The sequence below is a fragment of the Etheostoma cragini genome, chromosome 23 (genome assembly GCF_013103735.1).
Source record: "Etheostoma cragini isolate CJK2018 chromosome 23, CSU_Ecrag_1.0, whole genome shotgun sequence".
Taxonomy (NCBI): domain Eukaryota; kingdom Metazoa; phylum Chordata; class Actinopteri; order Perciformes; family Percidae; genus Etheostoma; species Etheostoma cragini.
The window spans coordinates 2,836,856-2,862,351 of NC_048429.1; the positions used below are offsets into that span (position 1 = coordinate 2,836,856).

Below are 25,496 nucleotides of genomic sequence, written 5' to 3' on the forward strand. Positions count from 1 at the left end.
AAAATAACGCATGAAAACTATGTTAAAAATACAACAACAAAACATTAACTACTAATTCATTATCACACAGAATTTATAAATCTATGAGGGACTAATTTAACAACAAAAGTTGATGTCTGCCACCAGTGCTGGTTACATGTAGCACATGCACATGGAGGAGACTCCTTTAAAAGCCAAATTTCTCTGTTTGGGTCAAAACTGACTAAATGGTGTGAATAACATGCAAGTTATGAACACAGCAGTAAATAATCTGAAGGCGGAAGAAAATACAGCAAAATGTAATTTAAGTCCCTCAAATAGGCCTCCACTACGTAGCCGGATCCTGCTCTCTTCTGCTTCCAGACTGGACACTTGTTTCAGTCACTTCTTCAAGGGTTTGAGTCATAATTAGAAGGAAAAAAATCCTACACTCCCTGAAGGCATCAGCAGCCCAAATTGCCACTCATTCGGGAGTGGGACTGAAAACACTGCATCCCTTTCCTACAGGGGGTGGGCGTATTTTTGCTCCTCCACACCGTGACACCGCTCCGTCCGGTCACTCTGGCCTGGACAGACGGACACTCGGAGACGCTGCGCGCTTGAAATGATAATGTCCCATTTATCTTTTTAAGTTTTACTGGAGAAGGACTGCAAGATGCTGCTGCTGCTGCTGACTTTACTGACATGCACCAGCCCGAGTGTACTGGAGCAACTGGAGGAATCCCAGTTGGCGGATGACATTGATTCCGACCTCGCAGACTTTGATTTAGGCATTGTAAGACATTTATAAAACTAAGGTGTTGTACATTTTTGTGTTTGGATTTTCTAATCTGACTCCTTTTTGTACACACAGGCGCCACGCAGGGTCCCACGGCAGCTGAAAACTATACTAACCAAGGTAAAGTCAAATTTATTACACAGATATGACTTGACTATCTTTAAATTAAGCAATTTGTTCCCTTAAATTTTGAGGCTAAACGTGTAGGTGGAGTCCTGAACGTTTAAAACAATTAGGCAAAGAAATCGAAATGTTAAGTGGTTTGTTTCTAATGAAGGATATAAACAATCTTAGGCTGTATATGTGTTGGCACAGCAACTACACAGTGACACCTTTAAATCCGTCAATACTCTGAGAGTTTAGGAGTTTATGGTGACTAATCTCCCCGGCATTAAGAAAACATTTGATTAAAGTGAACTTTTTTATTTCTAACAGTAATACTGAATGCATGACCTAGTTTCAGTTATTCATATTGTGTCACCCTAAAATTGTGCGTTTTAGGGCGTGACGCCCAGGAGATCCGCCAAGCGCGCAGATGTGGCCCAGAGTATCTGTAATGCACTGGATCTTAGCTCATGGGAACACATTCCTCTGCCTCTGTTTGGTTAGTGTTACTATGGGGAAATTCGGGTTTTCTTGGGATGAGTAATCTGAGTAAAATAAATTGCGTGATTCTCGATGTGCACAGCAGGCCTGCGGCAAATCGTGCCAAATTGGCGTTTACAAACAGTGATCTGGAAGTCAAGTAGCATAGGTTCTGCTTCTGCAGTAAAGGTGTTTTGACTTTACTTCTGCAGGAGACTAAACCGCACATCCAGGAACTCTCCATCAAGACCACCATAATCTCCCGCTACGCCTTCACCGCGGTGCACTGCGCCATGCTCAACCGGCACTCCGCCGCGGCCGAGGGGGTCTTCCAGTTTCAGATCCCCGCGGGGGCCTACGTCTCTAACTTCACCATGTAAGAGTGTTGCAGGTCAACCGAGCAACTCACACAGTGAACTTAAAAAATCATAACAAAATGGGGTTTATAGACATTAGCGTCACCTAAAAATCTTATAGGCCTATCTCAGTTTATAGTAAAAACTGAATAAATGCCATATGAACATAATCCAAATGTAAAATATTCTGAAGAGCATGTACACTTTCAACTGATGTTAAAACATTAAACTCACATAAGAAAGAGAATACATTTAGAAGATTTTTTTTGTTTTTCTTTGAAATTAAGTTCATGTGCAAATGAACAGAGTATGTTATGAATAATGTTAATTCTTAACCAACCACTATTGTTATCAGTAAGGATGGTCAAGTTTCAGAAGGTAACTGCCATATTAAAGCCAGTCTGAAGTCCTATTATGAACAGCTGATCATTAAAATGCGAAGCCGACCGTTTTGGATCCATAAACACATCATCATCAGCAGGAAATGTAGCACCAAAGTTAACACTTCAGAACTAAAAATTAATGAATAACATCATGCTGTCTGGTTGGGAGGATTTATGATGTTTCAGTTGCTATGGAGATGTTAGCAGATGTCAGACAAGAAAGGGTGAAAACTTTTAGATGGCTGCACACACACACACACACACACACACACACACACACACACACACACAGCACCCATCAATAGTGAACAACAGGATTTTGTCCACAAAAATCCTGTCTTTTGTGTGAGAAAAGCCAGTCGAAACATGACAATGGGTGGTCCTGAATATGAGGCCAGCTCTAATCCTCAACCTTTGACCCCGTGAACCAGGATCATTGGAGGGCGAGTCTTCCAGAGTGAGGTCATGCCGAAGGAAAAGAGGGTCAAGCAGGACAACGGCAAAGCAAAGAACAAAGATTCAGGTGCTGCGAGGTAAGAGGAACCTGTGTGAGTGTGTGTGTGTGTGTGTGTGTGTGTGTGTGTGTGTGTGAGTTTGAGTCTAAAATAAGATCATTCCAACAGAAGCGAGGAGGTCTGTTGTATAAATCTGTGACCCAAAAGTTGACATGGAAGGAGTGACATCACATTTCAAGCTGTCTCATGAAAAGTGAAATTGTATAAAATTAGATGTTGGTAACTCACTGACTCCGCTGTAAAAGGACAGAACCGAGGAGGAAGGAAAGGATTGAAGTGGAAGCTGTGAGATTAGACAAAAGTTACAGCTCCTGCTGTCTGTTTTAAATGTAATCAGTAAGTAACTAAAGTTTATTTGTGTAGCACCTTCCGCAGATACAAATTGCAAAGTACCTCACAATTAAATTTAAAATACAATGCACAAGCATACTATAGTCACTATGGTATGCTTGTGCATTGTATTTTAAATTTAATGGACAAATTTCAGTGCAAGTTTAAGAGTAAGAAAATATTTAGGCTATATGTCAGGTTTCAAGTCACAACCTTGAAATTCATACCAAATCCAAATGAATGGAAGGCAACGGCTGCATGGATGATCAGAAATAGGCATTTAAAGCTTACAAAAATAACACTATTTCTGTTAAATAAATGTAGTGACCTAAAAACGTAGCCTACAATATTTCTCCCTGATATGTAGTTAAGTACAAGGTACCTTAAAATTGCATAGAAATAGGGCGACCTCTAGCTCACCCAGTAGTGTGTGCCGTATGTAGGCTGAGTCCTTGGCAGCAGCCGTGGGTTTGAATCCGACCCATGGTCCTTTGCTGCATGTTGCGGCCCCCCACCCCCAACCCCCTTTCCTGTCCTGTTGATTAAAGGCCGTAAAAGCCCCAAAACATTAATTGCATGAAAGTGACTTTTTACTTACAATGTCTTGACCCTTCTCCTCCGTTCCAGTCCTGAGCCGGAGGTGGAGGTGTTCAGGATGGCGGTCAGCATCCCGGGTCGGAACCGAGCCGTGTTCCTGCTGACCTACGAGCAGCTTCTGCAGCGGCGTCTGGGACGCTACGAACATGTCACCAGCCTGCGGCCGCTGCAGCTGGTCAGCCGCCTAAGCCTGGACGTCACCATCGCTGACCACTCGCCCATCACAGACCTCGAGGTGCTGCCGCTCCGCAGCAACAGGAGCACCAACACTGCAACAGGGCCTAATGCACCAGGTTTATAGATATATAGTCTTTTACATATTTTACTATTTTTGTAGTGGTCATTATTTCTTTCTCATACATGACTAGAGTAGTAGTACTACATGAATAACAAATAAACCAAAGTTAAAACTGTATTTGTCTCAGCCAAGCTCAAAGAACACAGACATCATTGTTAGAGCAACCCTTTTAAATCCACTTCAGATCAGGGTCACTTTACCTGTCTTAGGCTTTCATTCTTGAGCCAGTGGAATGCAAACAAACTTCCTGTCTTTGTGCCTCAGCCAAGCCCGAGCCTCCAGTCACCACTGTGATCAAAAACGAAAAGAACGTCTGCAAGATCACCTTTGGCCCCAACATCGTCCAACAGGCCAAGATCACCACCAACGGCATCCTGGGAGACTTTGTGATCCGCTACGATGTGCAGAGAGACATGGGGATAGGAGACATTCAGGTAAAATGCACTCCTGGACTCCGACAATGGAGAAAGGCAGACTGAAAAAGCATCAGTTTCCATATTTTCAGCGTCACACACTTCAAATGGAATACACACACACCCACCCACGTGTTAGTGATACATTTCTCCAGTTTCCTGTCACCGCAGTCACTCCGCTGCCAGACTCTCACACTCTTCAGAACCAAACTATGTTTTTCCATTAAACTACTTGCAACTCACTCCCTGTTACACGTCTCTAAACGTCTTTCTTTCCCAGGTTTTAAATGGACATTTTGTCCACTACTTTGCCCCCAAAGACCTGCCAGTTGTGCCCAAGAATGTGGTGTTTGTGATCGACACCAGCGCCTCCATGGTGGGGACAAAGATCAGACAGGTAAAGCAGCACAATTAATTGATATTTAGAAAACTTGTCAAGTTAAACCTGTAGGAAGGTGTTTAATTATGGCCATTCTAAATGCAGTGAGTATATGTATATGTGAGCTTTCACTGTACAGGTTTATCACTGAAACATAGGAAAACAGTTTGGGATTTTACTCTTAAACATCTGGTATTTTTGAATTGCCTACTTACCAAAAATCCCTGTACACCTGATATATCATAGGCTTATAGGTTAGTTAGTTAGTTTAGGTTTTTGACAAATGCATTTGTTTTTTAAATGTTTCTCCAATTTATAGAAAAGCTGCAAATGTAGATAGTTCTGAAAACTTTCCTGTGCAGGTGTATTTAACTTCTTGCAGGAAGCTTGGACTTTTGAAAATTGAGGCTTGACTGCTGAACAGCGTTGCGTTGTAAAGACGTTAATTTGGTGTATTTACTCTCAGGTATCAGATGTCAGACGTCAGAGCCTCCTGTGAGTAACTATAAGCACGATCATGGAACATGGTGCTTTTAACTGCATTACTATAGAGCGTTAACACAATTTAGGTGACAGAATTTGGAGCTTTCCACTGCATCTTGTATGTATATGATATGATATGGGGTGAAAATATTTAGAAAAAGATGATAAAGTCAAGATTAGTTTCAAGCTCCATTGTGATGGAAAGCCACAGGCGTTGGCCTCTAAATTTTAATTCAACACTTCCCAGCGCTCATGCTGGACTCCAGCATTGGATTTGGGCCGATCTGAGGGACACTCATACTGTATCTGCTGCAACAAGTCTTACCTATCGTAGATAAACGTTCCAACTTGGACGAGAAGTACCAGATAAGATATGAACTTCTTACTTTTCCAGTGTCAGAGGTAATTCCTGCTTCACATGCAAAGCAGAATGGCTGTATTGGATTGGAAACCTGACACCCTGTGTCCTCACTCCCACACTTATATCAATATCAGACCTTTTCCTCCATCTGCAAAAGAATAGTAGTCCCCTCGGCCAGATTCTGCTGATCTCTACAGCTGCCATGAGTACAGAAACAGAGAGGAGGAGAGACGAAAAACAGTTTTTCTGTGAGACAGAAAAGTGGAAACATACAGCACAAGGAAGTGCTGTGAGGGAGGAAGGTCAGTGTCTATGTGGTAATGGAACTTTCTAGACAACAGCACCCTCGATCCCTTGATCCGTCCCCCCCACCCATCACCAGCCCCCAGTGGGCCGCAGGAACAGAACAACAAGTGTGTTTTGATGTGGCTCCACAATAGAGGGTTTTAGTGTAGGGCAGTCTGGGGTGGTGACCCCGGCTTTATACAGCCCATATAGACATCTATAAACCCCCCCGGCGCCCAATTATATATCACACCCACACTCAGAGCTGCAGAGATGCTGCCATTGTGAAGCTCTACAACAGAAAAGTAGGAATTAGTTTGTGCACTTTTGCTTGTTGATTTCCTCAAACGGAGACATTCAAAGCAAACCACACGGCTGTCAAGAGAGACTAATGCTTATTAATTATCCAATTTAAGATATAATTGATTTCTTATACTCATAAAGTTTCTGTTATAGCTCCAAATGGATATATATAAATACACACACACATAACACAATGATAGTATAATGCCTGAATCATCAGCAAACAGCCAAACCCAGCTGCAAGTAACAAACTAAATTTAATATCAATCAGACTGATACAGGCTAAAACATGATCTTTTCCATAAAGTTTTGGATGTATTGTGTCAGCCTCAATGCAATGGCATACAGAACCCATTCAAAACTAACTGAATTAATTAAAATATGCATGACCAAAGTCAAGCTACAAAAAGGTGAATCTTTTGGTTTTCAAAATCAATAGAAAAGCTTTTAACATTAGAGGTAACTAACTGCAGGTTGAAACTTTGTGGAAGGGTGTGGCACAGGCCAAGGAAGAACCCATTACGGTTTGGAGTGGATCTGGATCACAGGGCAGGCTTCACTTCACATTCTGCAGTGTCCAGAGTAACTAGACCTAAAACTATTGACACCATCCTCTTGGCCTTGATTAATGGGTGGAGTGTGTGCTTGTGACAAAAACACCCGAGCTGCTTAACAGGCTGGGCATTTGAAAAATGGTATTCCTGATTTGTTTCCAATCCCTCTAGCATTATAATACAATAACTATGGCTGCACCACAAATACTGTGACCACATTGTGGATCATCTAACATTCTATTGAAGCTAGAGTCACACATATCTGCTGTAAGCTTTGTGGAATATGATATTAAAAACCCTAGCCTTGTTTTGAAAGTGGTATTGAAACAGATTAAAAAATAATTGAAATTCTTTCTCTTTCTTTCTCAGACTAAAGACGCTCTGTTCACCATTCTGAGGGATCTACGACCGAGCGATCGCTTCAACTTTGTCAGCTTCTCCAATAGGATCAAAGTTTGGCAGCCCAGCCGTCTTGTACCAGTGACGCCCCTTAATATCAGAGATGCCAAGAAGTTTATTTACATGCTGGTGCCCACGGGAGGTACGGGGTTATTAACCTGATGGCTCGTCTTCTTCAAAATGTTCTTAAATATGATTCAATGTAAAGGTCTACCCAGAAAATGGTTATCTGCATTGAATAACATGATCCATAAGTAGAAAGTGGAAAAGCATCCTTGTTTAATTAGCTTTTTATTTCCTGACCTCATTGCATAAAATCTATGAAGTTTGATTTATTGACTGGAGCACTTATCCGACATGACGTCTCTTCATTGCAGGCACAAACATCGATGATGCCATTCAGACCGGCTCCTCTCTGCTTCGTGATTACCTCTCGAGCCCTGACGCCAGCCCGAACAGCGTCTCCCTCATTATTTTCCTGACGGACGGGCGGCCCACGGTCGGGGTGACACAGTCCATTTCCATCCTGGGGAACACTCGCTCAGCCGTGCAGGAGAAGTTCTGCATCTTCACCATTGGGCTTGGGAACGACGTGGATTACCGATTGCTGGAGCGCATGGCTCTGGAAAACTGTGGGATGATGAGACGCATCCACGAGGACGCCGACGCCAGCGCTATGCTCAAAGGGTAAGAGTTGTGCATCCAGTAGAATATATCCATGAAACATTTCTTCCATCACAGGGCATTTGGTCCATCTTGTGAGATTTCCAAACCTAAACATTTTTTGTATAGATATATAAAATAGGAAAAACATTTTCTCAGATGCCAACATGGATTTGTGCAAATGGCGATCGAAATGGAGATTATTCATTTTCCAGCTTCCAGATGACCTACACTCAAGATACTGATGGATAACCCTCTTTTTATAGGGTCAAAGAATCCCATGGTGCTAACTGAGATGAAAGAAATGAAGAAGGCTTCTTTCTTTATCTGAACATCAGATCTAAAAAAATCAAACACATTTGAATCTGACTGTAGTTCACCTTCCCCCTGGTACAGTTCATTTTGGCAAATCTGAACACAGCAATTGTCCAAAAAAAATGAGTGCAGATCAAAACAGCAGCACTGTAAATCCTCTTAAGGGAAGTGGTTTCGGTCCAATCAACAAATTCTGGAGCTGTTTGTTTGTGGTGCAACCGTGTTCCGCCCTTGATCCGACCCAACTGCAACAGTTTGCTTTTCTTTTGTGTGAAAGAAATCGAACCAACAGGAAAACAAACACAAGTTATCAATACATCCCCTGATTTAAGATTGGTGTTAAACTATCCTAAATCTGACCTCACACTGGAGTCAAATGGCGTTTTTCCACTGCATGGTACCTACTCACCTCGCCTCTATTCGTCTTTTTTGGTTTTCCCATTACAGAAAAAAGTCAGGGACTTTTTTTTAGTATCACCTCCTTTGATGTTCCAAGCGATCTGAGGCAATACCAAAAGGTGACATGAAAACCTGCAGACTACTGATTGGTCGGAGAGAATAGTCACTATTCACTGTGTTGTCATTGCTTGCAACAGACGGGGGTGTCCTGAACAAACCCGCAGTTTTAAGTAGTTCTTTTTTTCTTTTTTGCTGCCTCCAGCTTCTTTTGAAACTAATTTGTCTTCTGGCTGTGGCGACAACCACATACCAAGAATCCAAAACAACACTCCTTCAATGTTCTGTGTGTGTGTCGTGTTAGGTCACGGCAGTTTCCTGCTGATGACCAGCCATGGCACGTACTAGTCTGTAATTGAAAAAAGCAGGGCGGGGCACCGAGTTGAGTCGAGGCGAGTCGGTCCCATTAATGGAAAAATGCCAAAAGTGGTCAATCTAAAGCTGATCTGAATCTCGTCTAATGGAAAGTGTTGCCAAACTGGTTTGAAACTGGTATCAAACTAGCCTGAAGCAATAAGTCACTGTTCAGATGTACACTTGACAACAGAAGTAACGAAAAGTTCATTTTCATTTCTTCTTTTTTGATTTTAAGTGTTTTCAAACTGATCCAGCACTGGCTTTTAAGCCAGAAGTTTCTTTTCTGACTCTAGGCCATCTAGAAGATGAACTATTAAGACATTTAGGGGTAGCCATTGAAAATAGGACAAGATATGGCTACTATATTGACAAATGGGGACTACTACAATGATTATATTATTGTTATTGTATGTAGTTTCAAAACATTTCATGCAAGATGGTAATTTGGTCATGCATTTGAAAAAATTTTGCACTTGCCAAAATGTATTTTTTCCCAGACAAAACACCTACTAGACATTAGATGTTTCGAAAAGACAAAGAATTCCTCATTGACAAAAAGATATCATTGATTATAACTTTAAACAAGTAATTATTGTCAAATTCCCCCTTTATATGGGTATAATCTAACTCTTATTAAGCAATTAGCTCTCCTTAATCCCTCCGCTCTACTCCTCCGACACGTCCCTCCATCTCTCATCAAGCTACGAGGGAACCATGACCGCAAATGTGACGGTGCTGACAACAGACCTCTTTAATCAACTTCAACACGGGACGGACAGCCACAGACTACAACAGCCGCCCTCTTTCTCTCGCAGACATTTTTTTCTTCTTCTATCCTTTACACACAACCCTCTTCCACACTCGGACACACAAGGTGTTTGTTCAGTTGAGCAGGAATGTGTGTGTGTTGTGAAACCTGCATCTGAGTATGTACGGAGCTTAACAGATAGACTCCGCAGATAATAACCTTCGTCCTGTTTGAACAAACACGCTGGTTAAGAGGGTGAGGAGGTTTACTGCGGCGTGACAACAAGCACAGGATGGAGGATTTGTACACACCCATCAACAACCTTTTGCTTCATACACACTCTTTTATGAATGTGTGCAAAAACTGTCAAGTCCGGTGGAAGTACCTTTGAGAGGTTAGACACAGGTTTATGGGCTGAAGGAGGCTTGTTTGTATACACAAGACATCTGATTTAAGTAATTTATACCGCAGAGGTTCATGACAACATATGCAATACCCTTCTCAGAGTGACATTAGCATTAGAACTGCCCCCCAAAAACCTGCAACAATCTGTGTTGGTGTTGATACTGGTAAGAAGAAAATACAACTCATAAATCCAATTTAAAAGCAATTTACAGGCTAATCCAATGCAATAGGATTTTACAATCTCTGAGTTAGCATGAATTTGCTCCGCCAATTCGATTCTTGCGAGTTAAACAGTAAACCAACAAACCCCAAGCCAACAGGGGCAAAGGTATTTTTTGTAAAAGTAATTTCCCTTATTTTAGAGTCACTGGCAAACATTGTTGGCCTGCCACCAGATTCCTCTCATGATAAAGGTTGTTCTGGAGTGAAATGACCATGTATGAATCCGAGATATCTCTTCTTTCCTTTCTAGGTTCTATGATGAGATAGGAACTCCTCTGCTGTCTGACATAAGGATCAACTACACCGAGGACTCCGTCCAGTACGTCACTCAGCATCTGTTCACCAACTACTTCAACGGCTCTGAGATCGTCATCGCCGGCAAGCTGACCAACAACAGCGCAGAATCCCTCCACGTCCAGGTCACGGCCAGCAACAGCGACAAGAGCATCGTCCTGGAGACCGACGTTCCACTGCGGCACCGACAGATAGAGACTGAGAAACACGTGAAAGCAGCCACCGCGGCAATGGCTGCTGGAGCCAAGACTCCAGGGTCAGGGGTCACACAGGGCTTAGGAGATGCTTTGGGTTCCATAGCGGGAGACTTTGTGGAACGTGTGTGGGGTTTCCTGAGCGTCAAGGATGGGCTACGGTCACGGCTGCGCAGCCAAACCAGCAAAGAGAGGGAAGACCACATCCAGCAGGCTACCAATCTGTCTCTGACCTACCACTTCCTCACCCCCCTTACCAGCCTGGTGGTGGAGAAGCCCGAGGTCCTGGCTGATGGCACCTTGGCCCCGGCGCCCACCATCCCCCCATCAGCTGGTGAGGCTGTCTCAACTGCCAATGAGCTGCCAGGCGACACAGAGGACGGAAAGCCACAGAAACCCAACGAGAAGCCAGGCAGCCAGCCTTTGTCTCTGAGCAACAAGATTGGTGAGGCTGTGTCTCCTATTTTTGGTTGCAGAGGGTGTTTTAGATGTACACAAGGACAAAAAGGTGATTGTCTAAAATGGGATAAAAATTTACAACTTCTTAAGAAAAAAATACTGCATCAAAATAGTTTTGAGTATCAAATTCTCACTGTGGTTCTGAGAAGTTGGTCCTTTGCAGAAGACGGCAGCAGCAATTAGCTTGGACTCCCAACAATAACAATTGATTTAAACTGTGACCAACTTGAATGGCCAAAAAGAAAAACCATAATATCTACTGAATCTTTTAAAACCCCTGTTGCACCATAATGCACTTCAGCACAGTCAGTACAAACCAAAATGTTGCCAAAATATAGCAAAGTGTGCTGTTGTTCGGTTTACCAAATTGTTGCAAAAATTATGGTTGCAAGCATTATGCTGCAAGAGAGATCTAAATATGAAAGAACACAGCCCGAAGTAGTATCAAAACTTCTCCTGTCAAATGATATCTGCATTTGATCCCTTTTGTTTGCGGATCTACAACTAAATTACTATTTTTATGGTTTTGCTCTCAGCCTACCAGCCCTAGGAACCAGCCTGTTGGGAATCCAAGCTAACTACTGCTATTGTCCTGAAAATGCTAATCATATAGCTTTTGTCTATCTTCACACACCCTGTGTTACAACAAAAACTGACCCACCAACAGTTAATGGGAGATTTTAAGAGGAACCGTCCAACCATGGCAGCCCACTGATTCATTGCAGGAGATAAATGTTCTCTTCCTTGCAGGTAAAGCTGAAAGACGACCAGCCAAGAAATCCATCACCGTCTCCAAAACATCAGGTGACTCCACAGTCTCTCTCATGTTAATGGTTGTACATTTGCCCCTGCCTTTTTCATCCGATAGCCTCTGAACCCTATATACTGTAGAAGAACATAGGCAGTGGTTCTAAGACTCCATAAGGAGACTTGAAAGAGAAGAGAGGAGGAATATACAGTAGACTCTCCCTCTCTCTCCCCTCGCTATGCGTGGGTGGCCTGTAATTTAGATGTTGGTCAGACAGTCTGGATGATGCCTCACCTGAAAAGAGGAAAGAACACACAGGTGTCTAATTGAAATACCAACACAAGCACAACGTGGCACTTTGAACTTGCAAGTGCGTGTTCCCCAACGCACACACTGTGGTTGAATAGGAAAGAAGTAAGAGATGAGAAGTGGATGTGTTACAGTAAAGAGAGGCAGTTAGTGAGGGCTAATGACCCTGTCATTACTGTTGCTCTCTACTCATCTTAGCTGGTTCTCACAAGCCTGAAGTCACTCCAGCTAAAGATTACTCTCATTAAAAGCCAATCTGAGATTCTTCATGAAGATCAATAGAAGTCCTGAGAAACAAACTGAAGACAGCTACTAATTAGACGTTGCTTTTCTTAATTTTAAGTACAGGTTTCACAGAAGTGTCAGAGGTTTTAAACTTTCATTTATCCCAACATGGAAAATTAAAGAGTTTTCCAAAGTCCCACCCATCTCCTAGCTAGCCTTTTTTGCCCTAGCGGCACTAAATGAGTTTTCTTAAGACTTGGTAAACTCCGCCCAATCTGCCGGCGATTTAGTTTTTCCCAGCTCGTTTAATTCTCCTGTTTTAACTCACAATTTTGCGGGAACCAATCACAAACTGGCTTATCTACCCAGCGCGGTATTGGCGGGTTTAACGCAATGACGATAAAGAAGCAACCAAACAGCTTCTTGTTTAATTCAACATAGCGACCACCAAACGCCGCAGAAGCGCAGCAAACCCGTTGATGCCGTAGTCGCTTCTACGTCACCCGGATCATTGGTCTGATTGGTTGAAGGACTATCCAACTGTGTACAGAGTCATTTGAACTACACTCGTTGGTCATGCCTGTACAGAGAAAATACAGAGCAGACTCCCCAGACCAATGCTCAATCTCAAATCTATTGAGCTTGGCTTGGTCTAGTGATAGCCAGACTGGGTTGTTTCTGGGGTTTTTGTCAATTTTTAAAGCTTAGTGGGTTTTTTACCTTTACTGGATAACAGCTATAGCCAGGAGTTTAGAAACACTGACCATGATCATGAGTCCTAATTCACCCGACAGAACTCGACATGTTAAGTTATTTTTGACCAGCTGATAACAAAATATTACAAAACTTTCATATTTATTTTTCTTTTAATTAAATGATATTACAATTTAATGATATTTGAGTCTCCATACATGATGGCCTGGTGCCAGTTATCAGATTTTTTTTTTTTTAATTACCTACTTTCTGAAAAGATGTAATTACTTTCAACATCTTTTTTTGCATACTATAACATAAAAGTATTTTCTTCCTGATTTACATCACAGGTTTACACTGTCACATAACGTTAACACATTGCTCTCAACTTTCAGACCTGCTTGTTATATTCCTGATTCTTGTTGCCGTTTTTAAAGACACCGCAATTTTCCTCTTTCTCTCTCTCTTAACCTTTAAACTACCTCAGCGGATGGTGACCCCCACTTTGTGGTGGAGTTCCCGCTCAGTAAACTGACCGTGTGCTTCAACATCAACGGGGAGCCCGGACACATCTTGGGCCTGGTGTCTGACCACAAGTACTCCGGTAAGATTACTCATAAACCTCCGTACACGGCGTTTAAACCTGATTTCACATCAAAATCCACATTTATGCTATAGGTAACGTTTTTTTAGGCCAAGGACAGACGGGGTAGGGACCTCCTACTACATATACTGTATACAATTTTGTTGAATTTTAAACTGGACCAGATGGATGCAATGAATGAACATTATTTACACATCATGTTTTAATGTTAAAGGATTCACAGTGAATCCTTAGGATGAAGTTTATGGCGACCATAGTGGCTACATTCCCTATAGTAAGTTTAATTCAATGTAGAAATCAAAGATTTTTTTCCACAAATAGGACAATTCATCTTTACTTTTATTATGTTGAATTCATATTAATGTACATTTTCACATAATGTACATTAATGGACGTTTTAATTTATGAAAAAATAAAACGTTCAAAAATGAAATCATTTGGCGGCCCCCTTGCAAATCCTCTGAGGACGCCCTGGGGTTCACCCGGTTGAAAATTGCTGCTTTAGGTAACTAGGTCATTCACATCTTGTGTCTCCAGGTGTGACAGTCAACGGTAAGCTAATCGGCGCCCCAGCTCCGCCTGGCAGCCACAAGACACAGCGTACCTATTTCGGCACCATCACCATCGTGGTGGATCAGCCCAGACGCGCCTATATCGAAGTGACACCTAAAAAAGTCATCCTGGACGGGCTGGACCGGATGGTGCTGCCCTGCCACTCCACAGTCGCGGTGGACAGCGGTGCTCTGTCAGTGTCCATTGTGGGGAAGTCTAATGTGACCGTCACAGTCGGAGGAAACATCGTGTTTGTGATCCTGCTGCATCAGTACAGGAATCCAGCCCCCTACCAGAGAGACCATCTGGGCTTCTACATCGCTGACAGCAAGGGGCTATCGCACAACTGCCACGGCCTGCTGGGTAGGTGTTAACTATTTAACTACCACTATTTATCATTGAGCTTGCCTAAAAGCCTAAAGCCGCATTATCAGCCACTAGAAGTGATAATAATCGTTACATCACACACTATAGTGTCGGACTGAGCAATTTACTGCAATTCCTAAACCCTCACTATTTGTGGGGCTAAAATGTTTATCCCTAGAGTTCCACTAGATCCAGTCAAGAAACACTGAATAGGACAGAACAACACAATGCAATTCAAAAATATTTTTTACTTGGACCATGCTACACCCTTTTCACTAAATTGTCCGTAATCCTGCAGAAAGACAAAAAAAACATAAAACAAACCAAAGCATGGCCTCCTTGGTGGATGTAATAAACCCTAAAATAGCAAATAAATTTAAGAACAATAATAATGTGAGGTCAGACTGTATTTCCAAAGAAGTTAAACTAAAAGGTTTTATCCCGTGTGGAGCATTAGAGTTTAATGGAAATCTATTATTTCTTAAGGGAGGTGGTGGCCTAGAGGAAAAGGTCATTAATAATTGTCACTGAGATCACTGCACTGACACAATCAGCGAGAAGGCCAAAAACAACAACTTGGGAGAAAAGAAGCACACTTCGGTTTAATTTAAGTATTTAAGGATAAAGCCAAGATTTTGGTCAGTAGACCATCATCAGGGTGAGTTTGCCCAGATGAAGATTTAGTGACAAAATAATTATTATCCTTATTGCCATTTATGAAATTCTGTAGAAAACTCTGGATCATTGTTTTGTTTTGCAAACAAATGAATACTATTTTTGAACACTTAACATCAACAAGAAATCAAAAGTTACTGGCTGGTCTTCAGAGACTCACAACAGTCACACCCTGACACTAAAATAAAGTATGCCTTTGATTCATTTTCGACTTTTAGGTCAGTTCCTGCATGAGGAAGTGGGACTGGCAAAACTTCCCGCACAGGCCGACACAAAGGCGTCGTCTATCCTGAAAGTGAAGGACCGCTCAGTCCCGGTGGTTCAGAAGAGCAGGAGGATCTACAGCGGGACTCAGAGCGTGGACTGCTGGTTCGCCCGGAACAACGCAGCCAAGCTGATAGACGGACAGTACGAGGACTATTTGATGTCACACATGTTCGACACGGGGGACTGGCCACACGGGACCAACAGCGTGTGACACCACAAACTGTAGCTGTGGCATTTATGTGACTTTACTCATTTTTACTCTGTATCCATATCAAATACCAGCTCATCCCAAATTCAAAACCTGCCATTGTCTGTTTTCTTTCCGTCTCTTTTGAATATATTTTTTTACAATTTCTAATGAGAATTCAATGTTTTAATTATATAATGTGCATTATTTTTTACAATAATTTTGTAGTTGTAAATAAAACACCTAAACCCACTTTTTGAGGCCATTTTCTGAGACGTTACAACACATTGATATCGCACTCATTTGGGAATGCGTACCAAATATGTATGTCAACATGTCTTAAATGTGGCCATCTCAAGCTAAAGATCACACCTGGTTACCACAGAGACCCACATAGGTAACTAACTCCTTGTCCCAGTGCCAATGACTAGATGCACTCCGAACACACAAATACACACAGCTCCATAGTCCTCCCTGTCATCATCTGGAGGTCACAGGGCTGCTGGCCCCGCCCACACAGGTGTGCTCTGGCCAGGTCCCCACTCAGGTTGTCTGTCATCGCACTGCCTCGCCCCAGCCGCTGCAGGAATTTAACACCAAACCCCAGTTCATGTGTCAATCATCTTTATTCATACTACAGATTAAAGAGATACATTCAGTAAGTAAATACACAAGATACATTGGCATATTAAAAAAAAAACATTAGAGTTGGAATAGGTCAAACTGTAGACCTTTTGGCTTTTAAAGCTTAAATGCTAACAGGAGAATGGAAATGTTTAGCACCTGTAGTTCGGCTTTGGCTCTTACAATTCTCTCATTTGCTATATTTGCTAAAAACGTCCTGTTCCAATGTGGTTACCACAGATTGGACCACAATACATCAAGTCAAATACGTATTAAATATGAACAGAATAAATAAAAGAAATGTGCCATAACTTGCAGTAGTTTGATACACAGCTACTGAATCATCCTAGAGTATTATTATGACATGAGTATTAGGACCATTTTTAGGGATAACGAATTGGACATTGAGATCAAAGTCATAATATTTTGAGAGGACAAAATGGAATGATGGTATGATAAATGATAGGCAAATTGTAAGTTTCATTAAAAAAAATGAAGGCTTCACTTTATGATAAAAAACAAACAGCAAAAGACAACATTTCAAAAAAAGGGTTGTTTTACAAAAAACTCGGTTCTTATCACAAAACTCCTTTTTTAAGGGCTGATATTATGAGAAAAAAAACAACGTTATTTTGTGTCACCGGTGCTTCCACACACATACAAACTTGGAAAAAAAACATCCATCCTGTTTTGTATGAGACACGGTTTCTAAATGTGTCCTGCCTTCAGTCTCCGGGTGAGCTGTTCAAAATCTCCAGGGCTTTCTACGTCATCGGTCAAAACATTTGGTGTGTGCTAACCACTTTAGCCTTTACCAAATTAGCTTTCTCCACCTTTGGTCAGTACAAGGCAGGATTAACCGTGAGACTTCTTCTAAACGAGGGCGCACCTCCAACTTTGTGTGGATTACCTGCAGACGAGGGACATGTAAGTTCTATACAATTAGTTTTGTAGATTAGGCTGAACTTGTGAGTGTTGTAGCAGTGTTTGGCCATTAAAAACAAGGTGGCTAACCGCTAAAGGCTCTAGCATCGCAGTAGCCTACCTAGCCACCTGTGCAACTGCCAACAAAGATGATACAATTATAGACCTTAAAATGAGCATGATATGTGCACTTTAGAAAGCAATAGTTTTTCGAAAATATGCTTATTCGCATTTATGCTGAAGATTGATACCGCTACGATATCTGTCTTTTGAATATGAAGCTACAGCCAGAAGACGGTTAGCTTAGTTTAGCACACTGGAAACAGAGGGAAACAGCTTGCCTGCAATGACATTTGTCTCTTGACATTAGGACTCAACTGTAACCTTTTCTTTTAAAATGTGCACTTTTTTCCTGAGAACTTTCAAAGCTTTTTCTCGAAATATTACAACATTATTCCAAAAGTCTCAGGGTTTTTCCGCCCAACAGTGGCCTGGACTCCATCTAATGCAAAAAATATGAAAATCATTGCAGAAACTTAGTGTGACCTGGTCCTTGCAAAGAACTAAAACTTTCCATTTAATCACTGCTTTTAAAATGTTTGGTCCATCATGACTGCAGCTGCCAATAAAATCAACATATGCATGGTTTAAACAAAAATAAATGAGACCATTAACAGTTGGACTTAAAATAAGCAGCCAGAAGAGAAAAAAAAAAAAAAAAAAAAAAAAAAAAAAAAAAAAAAAAAAAATCGCTGGAATTACTATAATTACACCTTAATTAAAAAGGTGGATTAAAAGAGATTATTTTTTACGGAGTAAAATCTTAGAGAATTTGTACATAAACTTTACTTACTTGTTTCTCTTTGCAATATGATACACAATAAATGACTCTCTTTAGAGCAACATCCTTTCCAAAAGTCCCCGTTGTGAAGAGAAGACAGATTTGTCTAAGGGCTTGTCATTACCACCCGCACAGTTTGTCCTTTGGGCGCTGCTTTCTTTATAATCTCTCTCCAAACACGTTCAATTGTGGTTGCTCTAATGTTCTCTTGCAGCAAACAGGGGCAGCAATGTGAGAAGATGACAAGCTTCTAAATTCCTGCCACAAAAGGCTATTTGATTTACATGCATGCACTGAGTCAAGGTCCAGTTCATTGCAGAGGAAGGCAGCTCAGGCTGTAGTGTTCACATTCACAGGTTATAAGACCTTTTAATTGTGCCTTTGTTTACAAGGAGGCCGATATTTAGACTCTTGAGGAGTTACAGATGCAAGGCTTCTTTGCGTTTGCTCATATTTAGGCTCTAAAAAGTGTGTGGTGTGCGAATAGCGGCCAGATGGGTAGCATCACCTGGGTTTACACCACCACCCAGCTGGGTCTCAGTGGTCCTCCAGAATACTGTACATATGGGTCTGGTCCGTCATCGCCGGGCTCTTCCTCCCCCTCTGACGCCTCGTCTGTGTCTGTCCCGGCAGCCAGCAGGACCTGAGAGAAGACAACAGATGTTTTATGAATACAGTCCACAGTAGCTCAGCACTAGTCTTGCATTGCCAGACCTTCCCTCACAGCGCTGTGGAGGAGGGTCTGGCTAGTCCACAAACCATTCTGGGATGGGAGAAAAACTTGTTTTGGTTTATTGGCATTTCCTTGAACCAATCCCAATTTTCTTGGGCTGCGCTAACAGCGAACGGAAGGCCTACAAAATAGCCTCGGGAAGGAACTTGTTTGGGTGGAACATTTGTACGTTCAAAAGCAGAAAACTCAGATTGGACAGATAGACTAGCTAGCTGCCTGGATGTACCCTGCAGAGATCTGAGGAGCAGTTAACCACAGTCCTCATAAATCCACCGCAGTTTGAAATTAAGACACAAAGAAAGCGGAAGGTACCGGACATCAGGCCGAAAAGATTGGCACCCGCCGGAATTTCTAGCACAAACCAAAAGCTAAAAGACAAGTCAGCTTGGAAAGCTCTGCATTCCCAGCCTGAAATAAATGTCCCCGTTTATTCACAGCCTGGAAGACGCTCTCCTGCAGCAGCAGGAATTCAAATCCCAAAAGAAGAAAAATTCTAAAACTATATAACATTTACAGCATAATAAAGCTCCATGTGACGCTTTATGATTGGGTTTCACAGGTGGAAAAGCTGATGTAAAGACCACTTTGAAGAGCAGTATAAACTCAGATATTAGGATAAAGACCGGGAGTACATTACTGTCTCTTACAGTGTATTTTTGGGCTGATCACTTCCACGATAACCTTAGCAACACCAGCCACAACAACAGCATTGTGACTTTAGCTTTGACCGCCACCCCCACCAAGATCCCAACCAAGTCAATGCCTCTCTTATCTGTCATCCTCCTCCACTTCACTCCGCTTTCCATAACATCAGCGCGTGGAAACAACTCCTAAATGTCACTTTTATTCCCGGGATGAAGGCTTGATTTATGGCTGCTTGGCAGATGACCAGGGGAAAGGAAAAAGGGGAGGGAGGGAGGGATGAACACTCTCGTCCCACTGAACACGAGGGTCATGCACCCCAAACATCATCGTTTGCCCTGACGTTTGTCAGTTAAATCTTTCCTAACAGAGGGAGAAAAAACAAATGACTTCTGTGCTGTGTGGAGAAGGCGGCTATTTGAATGATTCCCTGAACACAACAAAAGGTCTTTTACAGTTTTCCAAATAAACCAGCACTCAACCCAAAACTCACAGCAGCCTATTTAAAAGTCTAATCACACACAACCGCACTGTCACCAGTATGACTCCAGCTGCGGGCTTTTGGCTGCACGTCTCTGGCCCTTTGTTTCTGGTCTCTATACTGTCTCCAAGTTAACAAAGGCAAAAATGTTCTTTGATTCACCCAAATTAGAGCTAGGCAATATATCAATATTATATTGTCTTAGATTTTGGTTATATCGTAATATGATAACATGGCTGCATTACAGTAGAGTGATGTCATCTTCTGAACACACCAGACTGTTCTAGCTGTTCTATTATTTGCCTTTACCCAAATAGTTATTAAAGCAACATAACTGATGATTATTTATCAAAAATCTAATTTTGTTCATTTTTTGTGAAAGCATCAATTATCAACACTACAATATTGCCACAGTATAGATATCAAGGTAATTGGTTAAAAAAATTGTGGATATTAGATTTTCTCCATATCGCCCAGCTCTAGTTTGTACTTCAGATATTAATAATACTTTTTTTGGTTGATGTTTTGTGATCAAATTTTTTGTTGTTTTATATATTCAAACAAACACTGAGACAATAATACTGTAATACTAAAAGGTTTGGGGGCTGCTAAGATTTCTATGCTACACAAACTGAATTGAGAAACCGCTCTGCATTACCAATTACCACTGGGGGAGAGTAACGTTTTTGTGATTTGTGTAAACTGGCCTCTTAAAATACATTTGCCGTACGAAACGCAATTAAAATTACAAATTGCAATAAAAAAACCAACATACTCTACTTTTTCCCAAAACTGACAACAATATATGATACTATCCTAGAGCAGAAAAAAAGCAGTTAGAAACTCCACATTTTTGTTCCTACGGTGGAGTGAAACCTCCACAGAAAACCAGAATCCACCAACTCAACGGCAACAAGGGAGGACAGGGAGAACATTATGACTCAGTGTTTCTTGGACTGACTTCATCTGGGTTTGTTCCTCATTAGACCAAATGTACACGTGTAGTGTGTGTGTGCGCGTGCGTGTGTGCACACACTCTCATTCCCCCAAAAACAACAGGTGCAGTTGACACCCAGCGTGACCATGTGGGTATATCAACCATCAACAACCATTTTCACACACATTGAAACCTTAAAGCTTAACAAAGATATTAAAATGGTCACATTCTTGTTCGGGAAAGTTTTTTTCAAGAGAAATTCCTTTAAAAAGGCCAGTGCGTCACTTCCAGAGCAGATCAGCCCGTCTGATTTCTTCAAGTAGTCTGGTAGGCAAGCATTTTACTTACTGTGAGGGCATTTAAACAGTTTCATTCAAACTTTGGGACCTTAAATGCTTACTGCATTTTATATAAAGACTGAATAAACAATACATGGGAACAGAAATCTGTTACATGTTCAAGACATGAGAAACTTTGGCTCAAAGCCAAGTTTGGACCAAAGTCATGATGTGATCCTCCGTTTGTATCAATTCCCAAAGCGGGGCGTTTAGTTACATAGGTGATTATGTGAACAATAACCAGCTGTTACCTGGAGCTCACTTTGCTCTGCTCTGTTGGACTTATTAAGTTTTGATCTTACCAATGACTCCTCACTGTTGGCCCAGGGCAGCGAGTCAGCCTTCTTCACCGCGCTGTCGCAGGAGTCATTCAGGCTCTTCATCGTCTTGTACTTCCTCATCATCAGGCTGTCCACGACCCAGAACATGATGGACTGCAGGGTAGGGGGGGCAGAGAGATGGGACTTAGGTTACTAAAGACTAACTCACTTCTTATTTAAATGCCTTAAAGAGCCCCTATTGTGCTATTGGACCTGTCCCTTCTTTTAGTGTGTCACATCGTTTTTTATGTGTATGTTATAGATGTATAAAGTACAAAAAACACATTTCACTCCAAATGGAGCTTTCTCTCCCACAGACAGCAAGTTTTCTTTGACTGCCTTAAAACAGGTTGGGAAGGCGGGACAAGAGTGTTTTATGCAGTTGAGCTAGAGCATTAGGCAGTATGAGAAACATGTTAACCCATTCTATTAGACCCCAAGAGTACAAATACAATGCTGAAATGGATTATGATAGGTACTCTTCAACAATAGAACGAGGCAATGCTACAACTAGATCACGAAAGTGCTGCTTACATTCACTATGAAGGGAACAATGAGCATGACCAGCACCAGCTCCAGCTGAGGGTTAGCGATGTAGCTTAGCAACACCTCCTGCAACTGGAACAGAAGAGAAGAAAGTTTAACATGTAAATGTGGTTATAAAACATGACAAAACACTGAATTCCTCTCATTTAGATATTGATGGTAAAAAATGTATCAATAGATATGTAGGACAAATAATGCAGAAAAGCTTCTAGCAAATTAAGTAATGTTTAAAGGTTTAACCAGTTTCTACATGAATCATTTCAATTACAAAATATCATCAAATATATTTTTAAGATATTTGGGTCCATTAAAAACTGACCAATTTCTTAGTTTTCACATGCTGTACATTTGTGGAAAGAAATGTAAAAATGTATGATGTAAAATGTAAATGTATAAAAATGTCCCAGGACAGCCATCTTTCCCATACAAGGTTTCTGCAGCCTTAACCAAGACAAAGTTAAGACTTTTTAAGCTAGCTGAATAAAATCTGTTCCGAAAGAGACTCGTGCAGCCATGCACTCGGCTGATATATAAATTGCATGTTGGTCTCATTTGTAGTCGTAATACAGCAAATTATATATGGAGTAGTGAAAGAAAGAAGTACAACACCACGGAATAAAAAAACATAAAGCGCTGCGGGACCATTTCAAAGAGAACATTTAGACCCGTTTCAAATTAATTTAGACCTAAAACACATATCTTCAGTGAATTTAAGAGTTCTTAAGACCTAAACTTTTGATTTAAAATTTTTTGCAGTTTTAAGACTTTTTAAGACCCCCGCCGAAACCCTGCCATAGGACGTAGCTGTACAATGTCCTTACTCTGGACCATCCGGGGACGAGCAGCACCAGGCTGATCACGGCTTTCTCCAGCACCATGATGAGCAGGTAGATGCCGCACTGACCCAGCCAGGCTGCGGCCTGGGGAGGGTCGCCTGCAGGAGAAGAAGCGGAAAAACATTGGTAAAATGAACCATATCATAAAAACATTGGTAAAATGAACCATATCATATGAACATATTGTTATATAAGATTCCAAGCGCCGCCTGTCTTCATGTGCTGGGCCAAAACAAAAACAGAACTAAAAATGCATTTACAAATGATGTAGTTTTTTCTTTTAATATCTTTTAATTTAATGGCAACAAAAAACATTTTTCATATTTGTTGTTTTTAATTTTTTATATATATATATATATATATATATATATATATATTTTGATGCCAGAAACCTGTTATATTATATGATTGAAAGAATTATTTTTATTATTATTTTTATATTATTTTTTCAATTTTTAGCTTCGGTATGATTCAAATTGTGCCAACTGTGTGAGGTTCCTTGCATTACATTCATTGCATGACACATTCAGTATAAATCAATTTTAATTTAATTTTGTTTGCTTTAACCTATAAAAACTGTTTGTCTGATTCGGTGTGTGCGTGCATGCATGTGTGTGCGAACATTGGTGGTTCACATGAACAACTGGCAAAATGACAATATGAACTGAGAGAGAGTGTGTGTGTGTGTGTGTGTGTGTGTGTGTGTGTGTGTGTGTGTGTTTTTGTGTGTGCGAACATCGGCGGTTCACACACACACAAATGGCAGATTGCAGTCATGGTGCAGTATCCCGTGCAAATTGAAACTTTGCACCTGTGGCAAATATGATTCATGTGAAGTGTTGGGAACACAGGTACAGGAAAGTTGTAGGAGTGTGTTTGGAGATGTTTTTCATCTCCAGGATGAAAATTATACTCTTTCCCATTAATTTCCTATGACGGCCATTTTTGACCGTAAACAAAAAAGTGTGACCAGGTAGATCAATCACTCAAAATTCTACGAAAGTAGTCACAATCAACTGTATGTGTTCAAATGCCTTTTGGGGAGGATACTTTTAGGTCTTGAGGCCATCTGATGAAAGATGCCATATTTATGGTAGAAAATGTGTAAATCTGTCATTTTTGACCGGAACAGGGTTAGAAGGTTAACAATAAAAATTTCACAACTACTTTTATTTGTATAACACATTTCAGCAACAGGACTTTAATCTACTGTGTTCAAGAATGCACTTTCACGTTCCATTGCAATAGAAATATTTCTAACTGTACTGCATCTAGTGGGATATGACCCTAAACCTTTCCAAAAGGTCTTTAACACAGGTGTCTTAGCACAGCAGACACAAAGGAGGACGCGTCTGTCATTAAGACAGGAAGAAGGGAGGAGAAAGATACAAAGACAGACAGAAAAAGCTAAATAAAGGGTGAAACAAGAAAGAAAAGAAAGCCAGAAGCTACTGATTAAGTGATCATAGAAAGAGGAGCAGAGACCTAATCAGCCTCGCAAAGTTGTTTCAGGGAACACAAAAGAAAAAACAACAGCAGAGTGAGTGAGTGTAATAATTGGCGTGCAGTTAATCCCACTCTGTAGCCACTGGGAATGTTTTCCAGGCGGGGTTGCAGCTGGAGACGCTGGCTTTCCTCCCTGTCTACCAAAGGGAGGTCTCAGGCGCTCTCCGGTGGAAGAAACCAGAGCTGCAGCTCAGTGGAATTTTCTATGGACATTCATAAATACAACTACTCTGGAATTTCATGGTTTAGAAATGAAAGGAAATTAAAGTCAATCCCAAGTCGGATGGATAAGCACATAAAAAGCTGGGTCCAGACAAGTTTAACGATAGACAAACAGATTATAAAACGGACGGTCAACGATGTTAGTACTCATGTTGCAAATTGTGTGTGTTGTATGTTAAATATAAAAAAAATATTCATCAACACAAAACAAAAGCAAACTAACTAAAAGAAAATGCAAAGACCCTTGGTGGGCTGCCTTGTAGAGTGCGTGCCCCATATACCAAGCCTTGTACCAAGTTTTGAATCTGACCCGCGGCCCTTTGCTGCATGTCTTCCCCTTTCCTGTCTACAGCTGTCCTATCAATTAAAATGGGCCAAAGTGCCCAAAAATAGTGAAATTAAAATAAAATTAAATGGATGGACAAAAAGGAAAAGCAATGATTTTTCACTCACCATATTCACCAAACATGAGCAACGTCCACTGCTTGTTCTCCACTAGTTTGGACACCAACTTCACGGCGAGCCAGATGACCAGCATCCCCAGCACGGCGTCCAGCAGGAAGTTCATCAGATACCTTTGGGGAAAATGGAAAATCACGTTCTCGGTGACCCAACCTCAGACAGTTGAACCTCATCTTATCATGGCTTGTAAGTGCTGATCGATAACTCACAGGGAGCATGGGTCCTCTTCGGTGAGCGTGGACAGGAAGACGTTGGCAAAGTGGATGAAAAGAGCACCAATGGCCTGCTTGGATGTGTCAAAAAACCTGGAAAAGAAAGAATGAATTTAACTTCTTTATTCTATTGTG

The 25,496-nt window shown here is 41.3% G+C and overlaps 2 protein-coding genes across 2 annotated transcripts in view; one reads left to right on the forward strand and one right to left on the reverse strand.

The window, feature by feature from the left end:
- Positions 1–443: 443 nt before the first annotated feature.
- On the forward strand, positions 444–15,990 carry itih5 (inter-alpha-trypsin inhibitor heavy chain 5). Its single transcript, XM_034863103.1, has 14 exons — positions 444–754; positions 833–877; positions 1,555–1,718; positions 2,513–2,614; positions 3,554–3,816; positions 4,086–4,255; positions 4,515–4,631; positions 6,969–7,140; positions 7,376–7,685; positions 10,415–11,097; positions 11,862–11,915; positions 13,574–13,690; positions 14,228–14,605; positions 15,502–15,990. The coding sequence occupies exons 1-14, from the start codon at positions 635–637 to the stop codon at positions 15,759–15,761; spliced, it is 2,955 nt and encodes a 984-aa protein (XP_034718994.1). The 5' UTR covers positions 444–634; the 3' UTR covers positions 15,762–15,990.
- A 2,041-nt stretch (positions 15,991–18,031) lies between these two features.
- Positions 18,032–25,496, reverse strand: part of tmem110l (transmembrane protein 110, like) — a 13,822-nt gene continuing 6,357 nt past the window's right edge. The window contains exons 3-8 of the mRNA XM_034863109.1: positions 25,359–25,454; positions 25,141–25,262; positions 22,945–23,057; positions 22,112–22,195; positions 21,560–21,691; positions 18,032–18,769 (exon numbers count right to left, since the gene is read on the reverse strand). Of these exons, the coding sequence (XP_034719000.1) occupies positions 18,641–18,769; positions 21,560–21,691; positions 22,112–22,195; positions 22,945–23,057; positions 25,141–25,262; positions 25,359–25,454 (676 nt within the window). The 3' untranslated portion in view covers positions 18,032–18,640. The remainder of the gene's footprint in view (positions 18,770–21,559; positions 21,692–22,111; positions 22,196–22,944; positions 23,058–25,140; positions 25,263–25,358; positions 25,455–25,496) is intronic.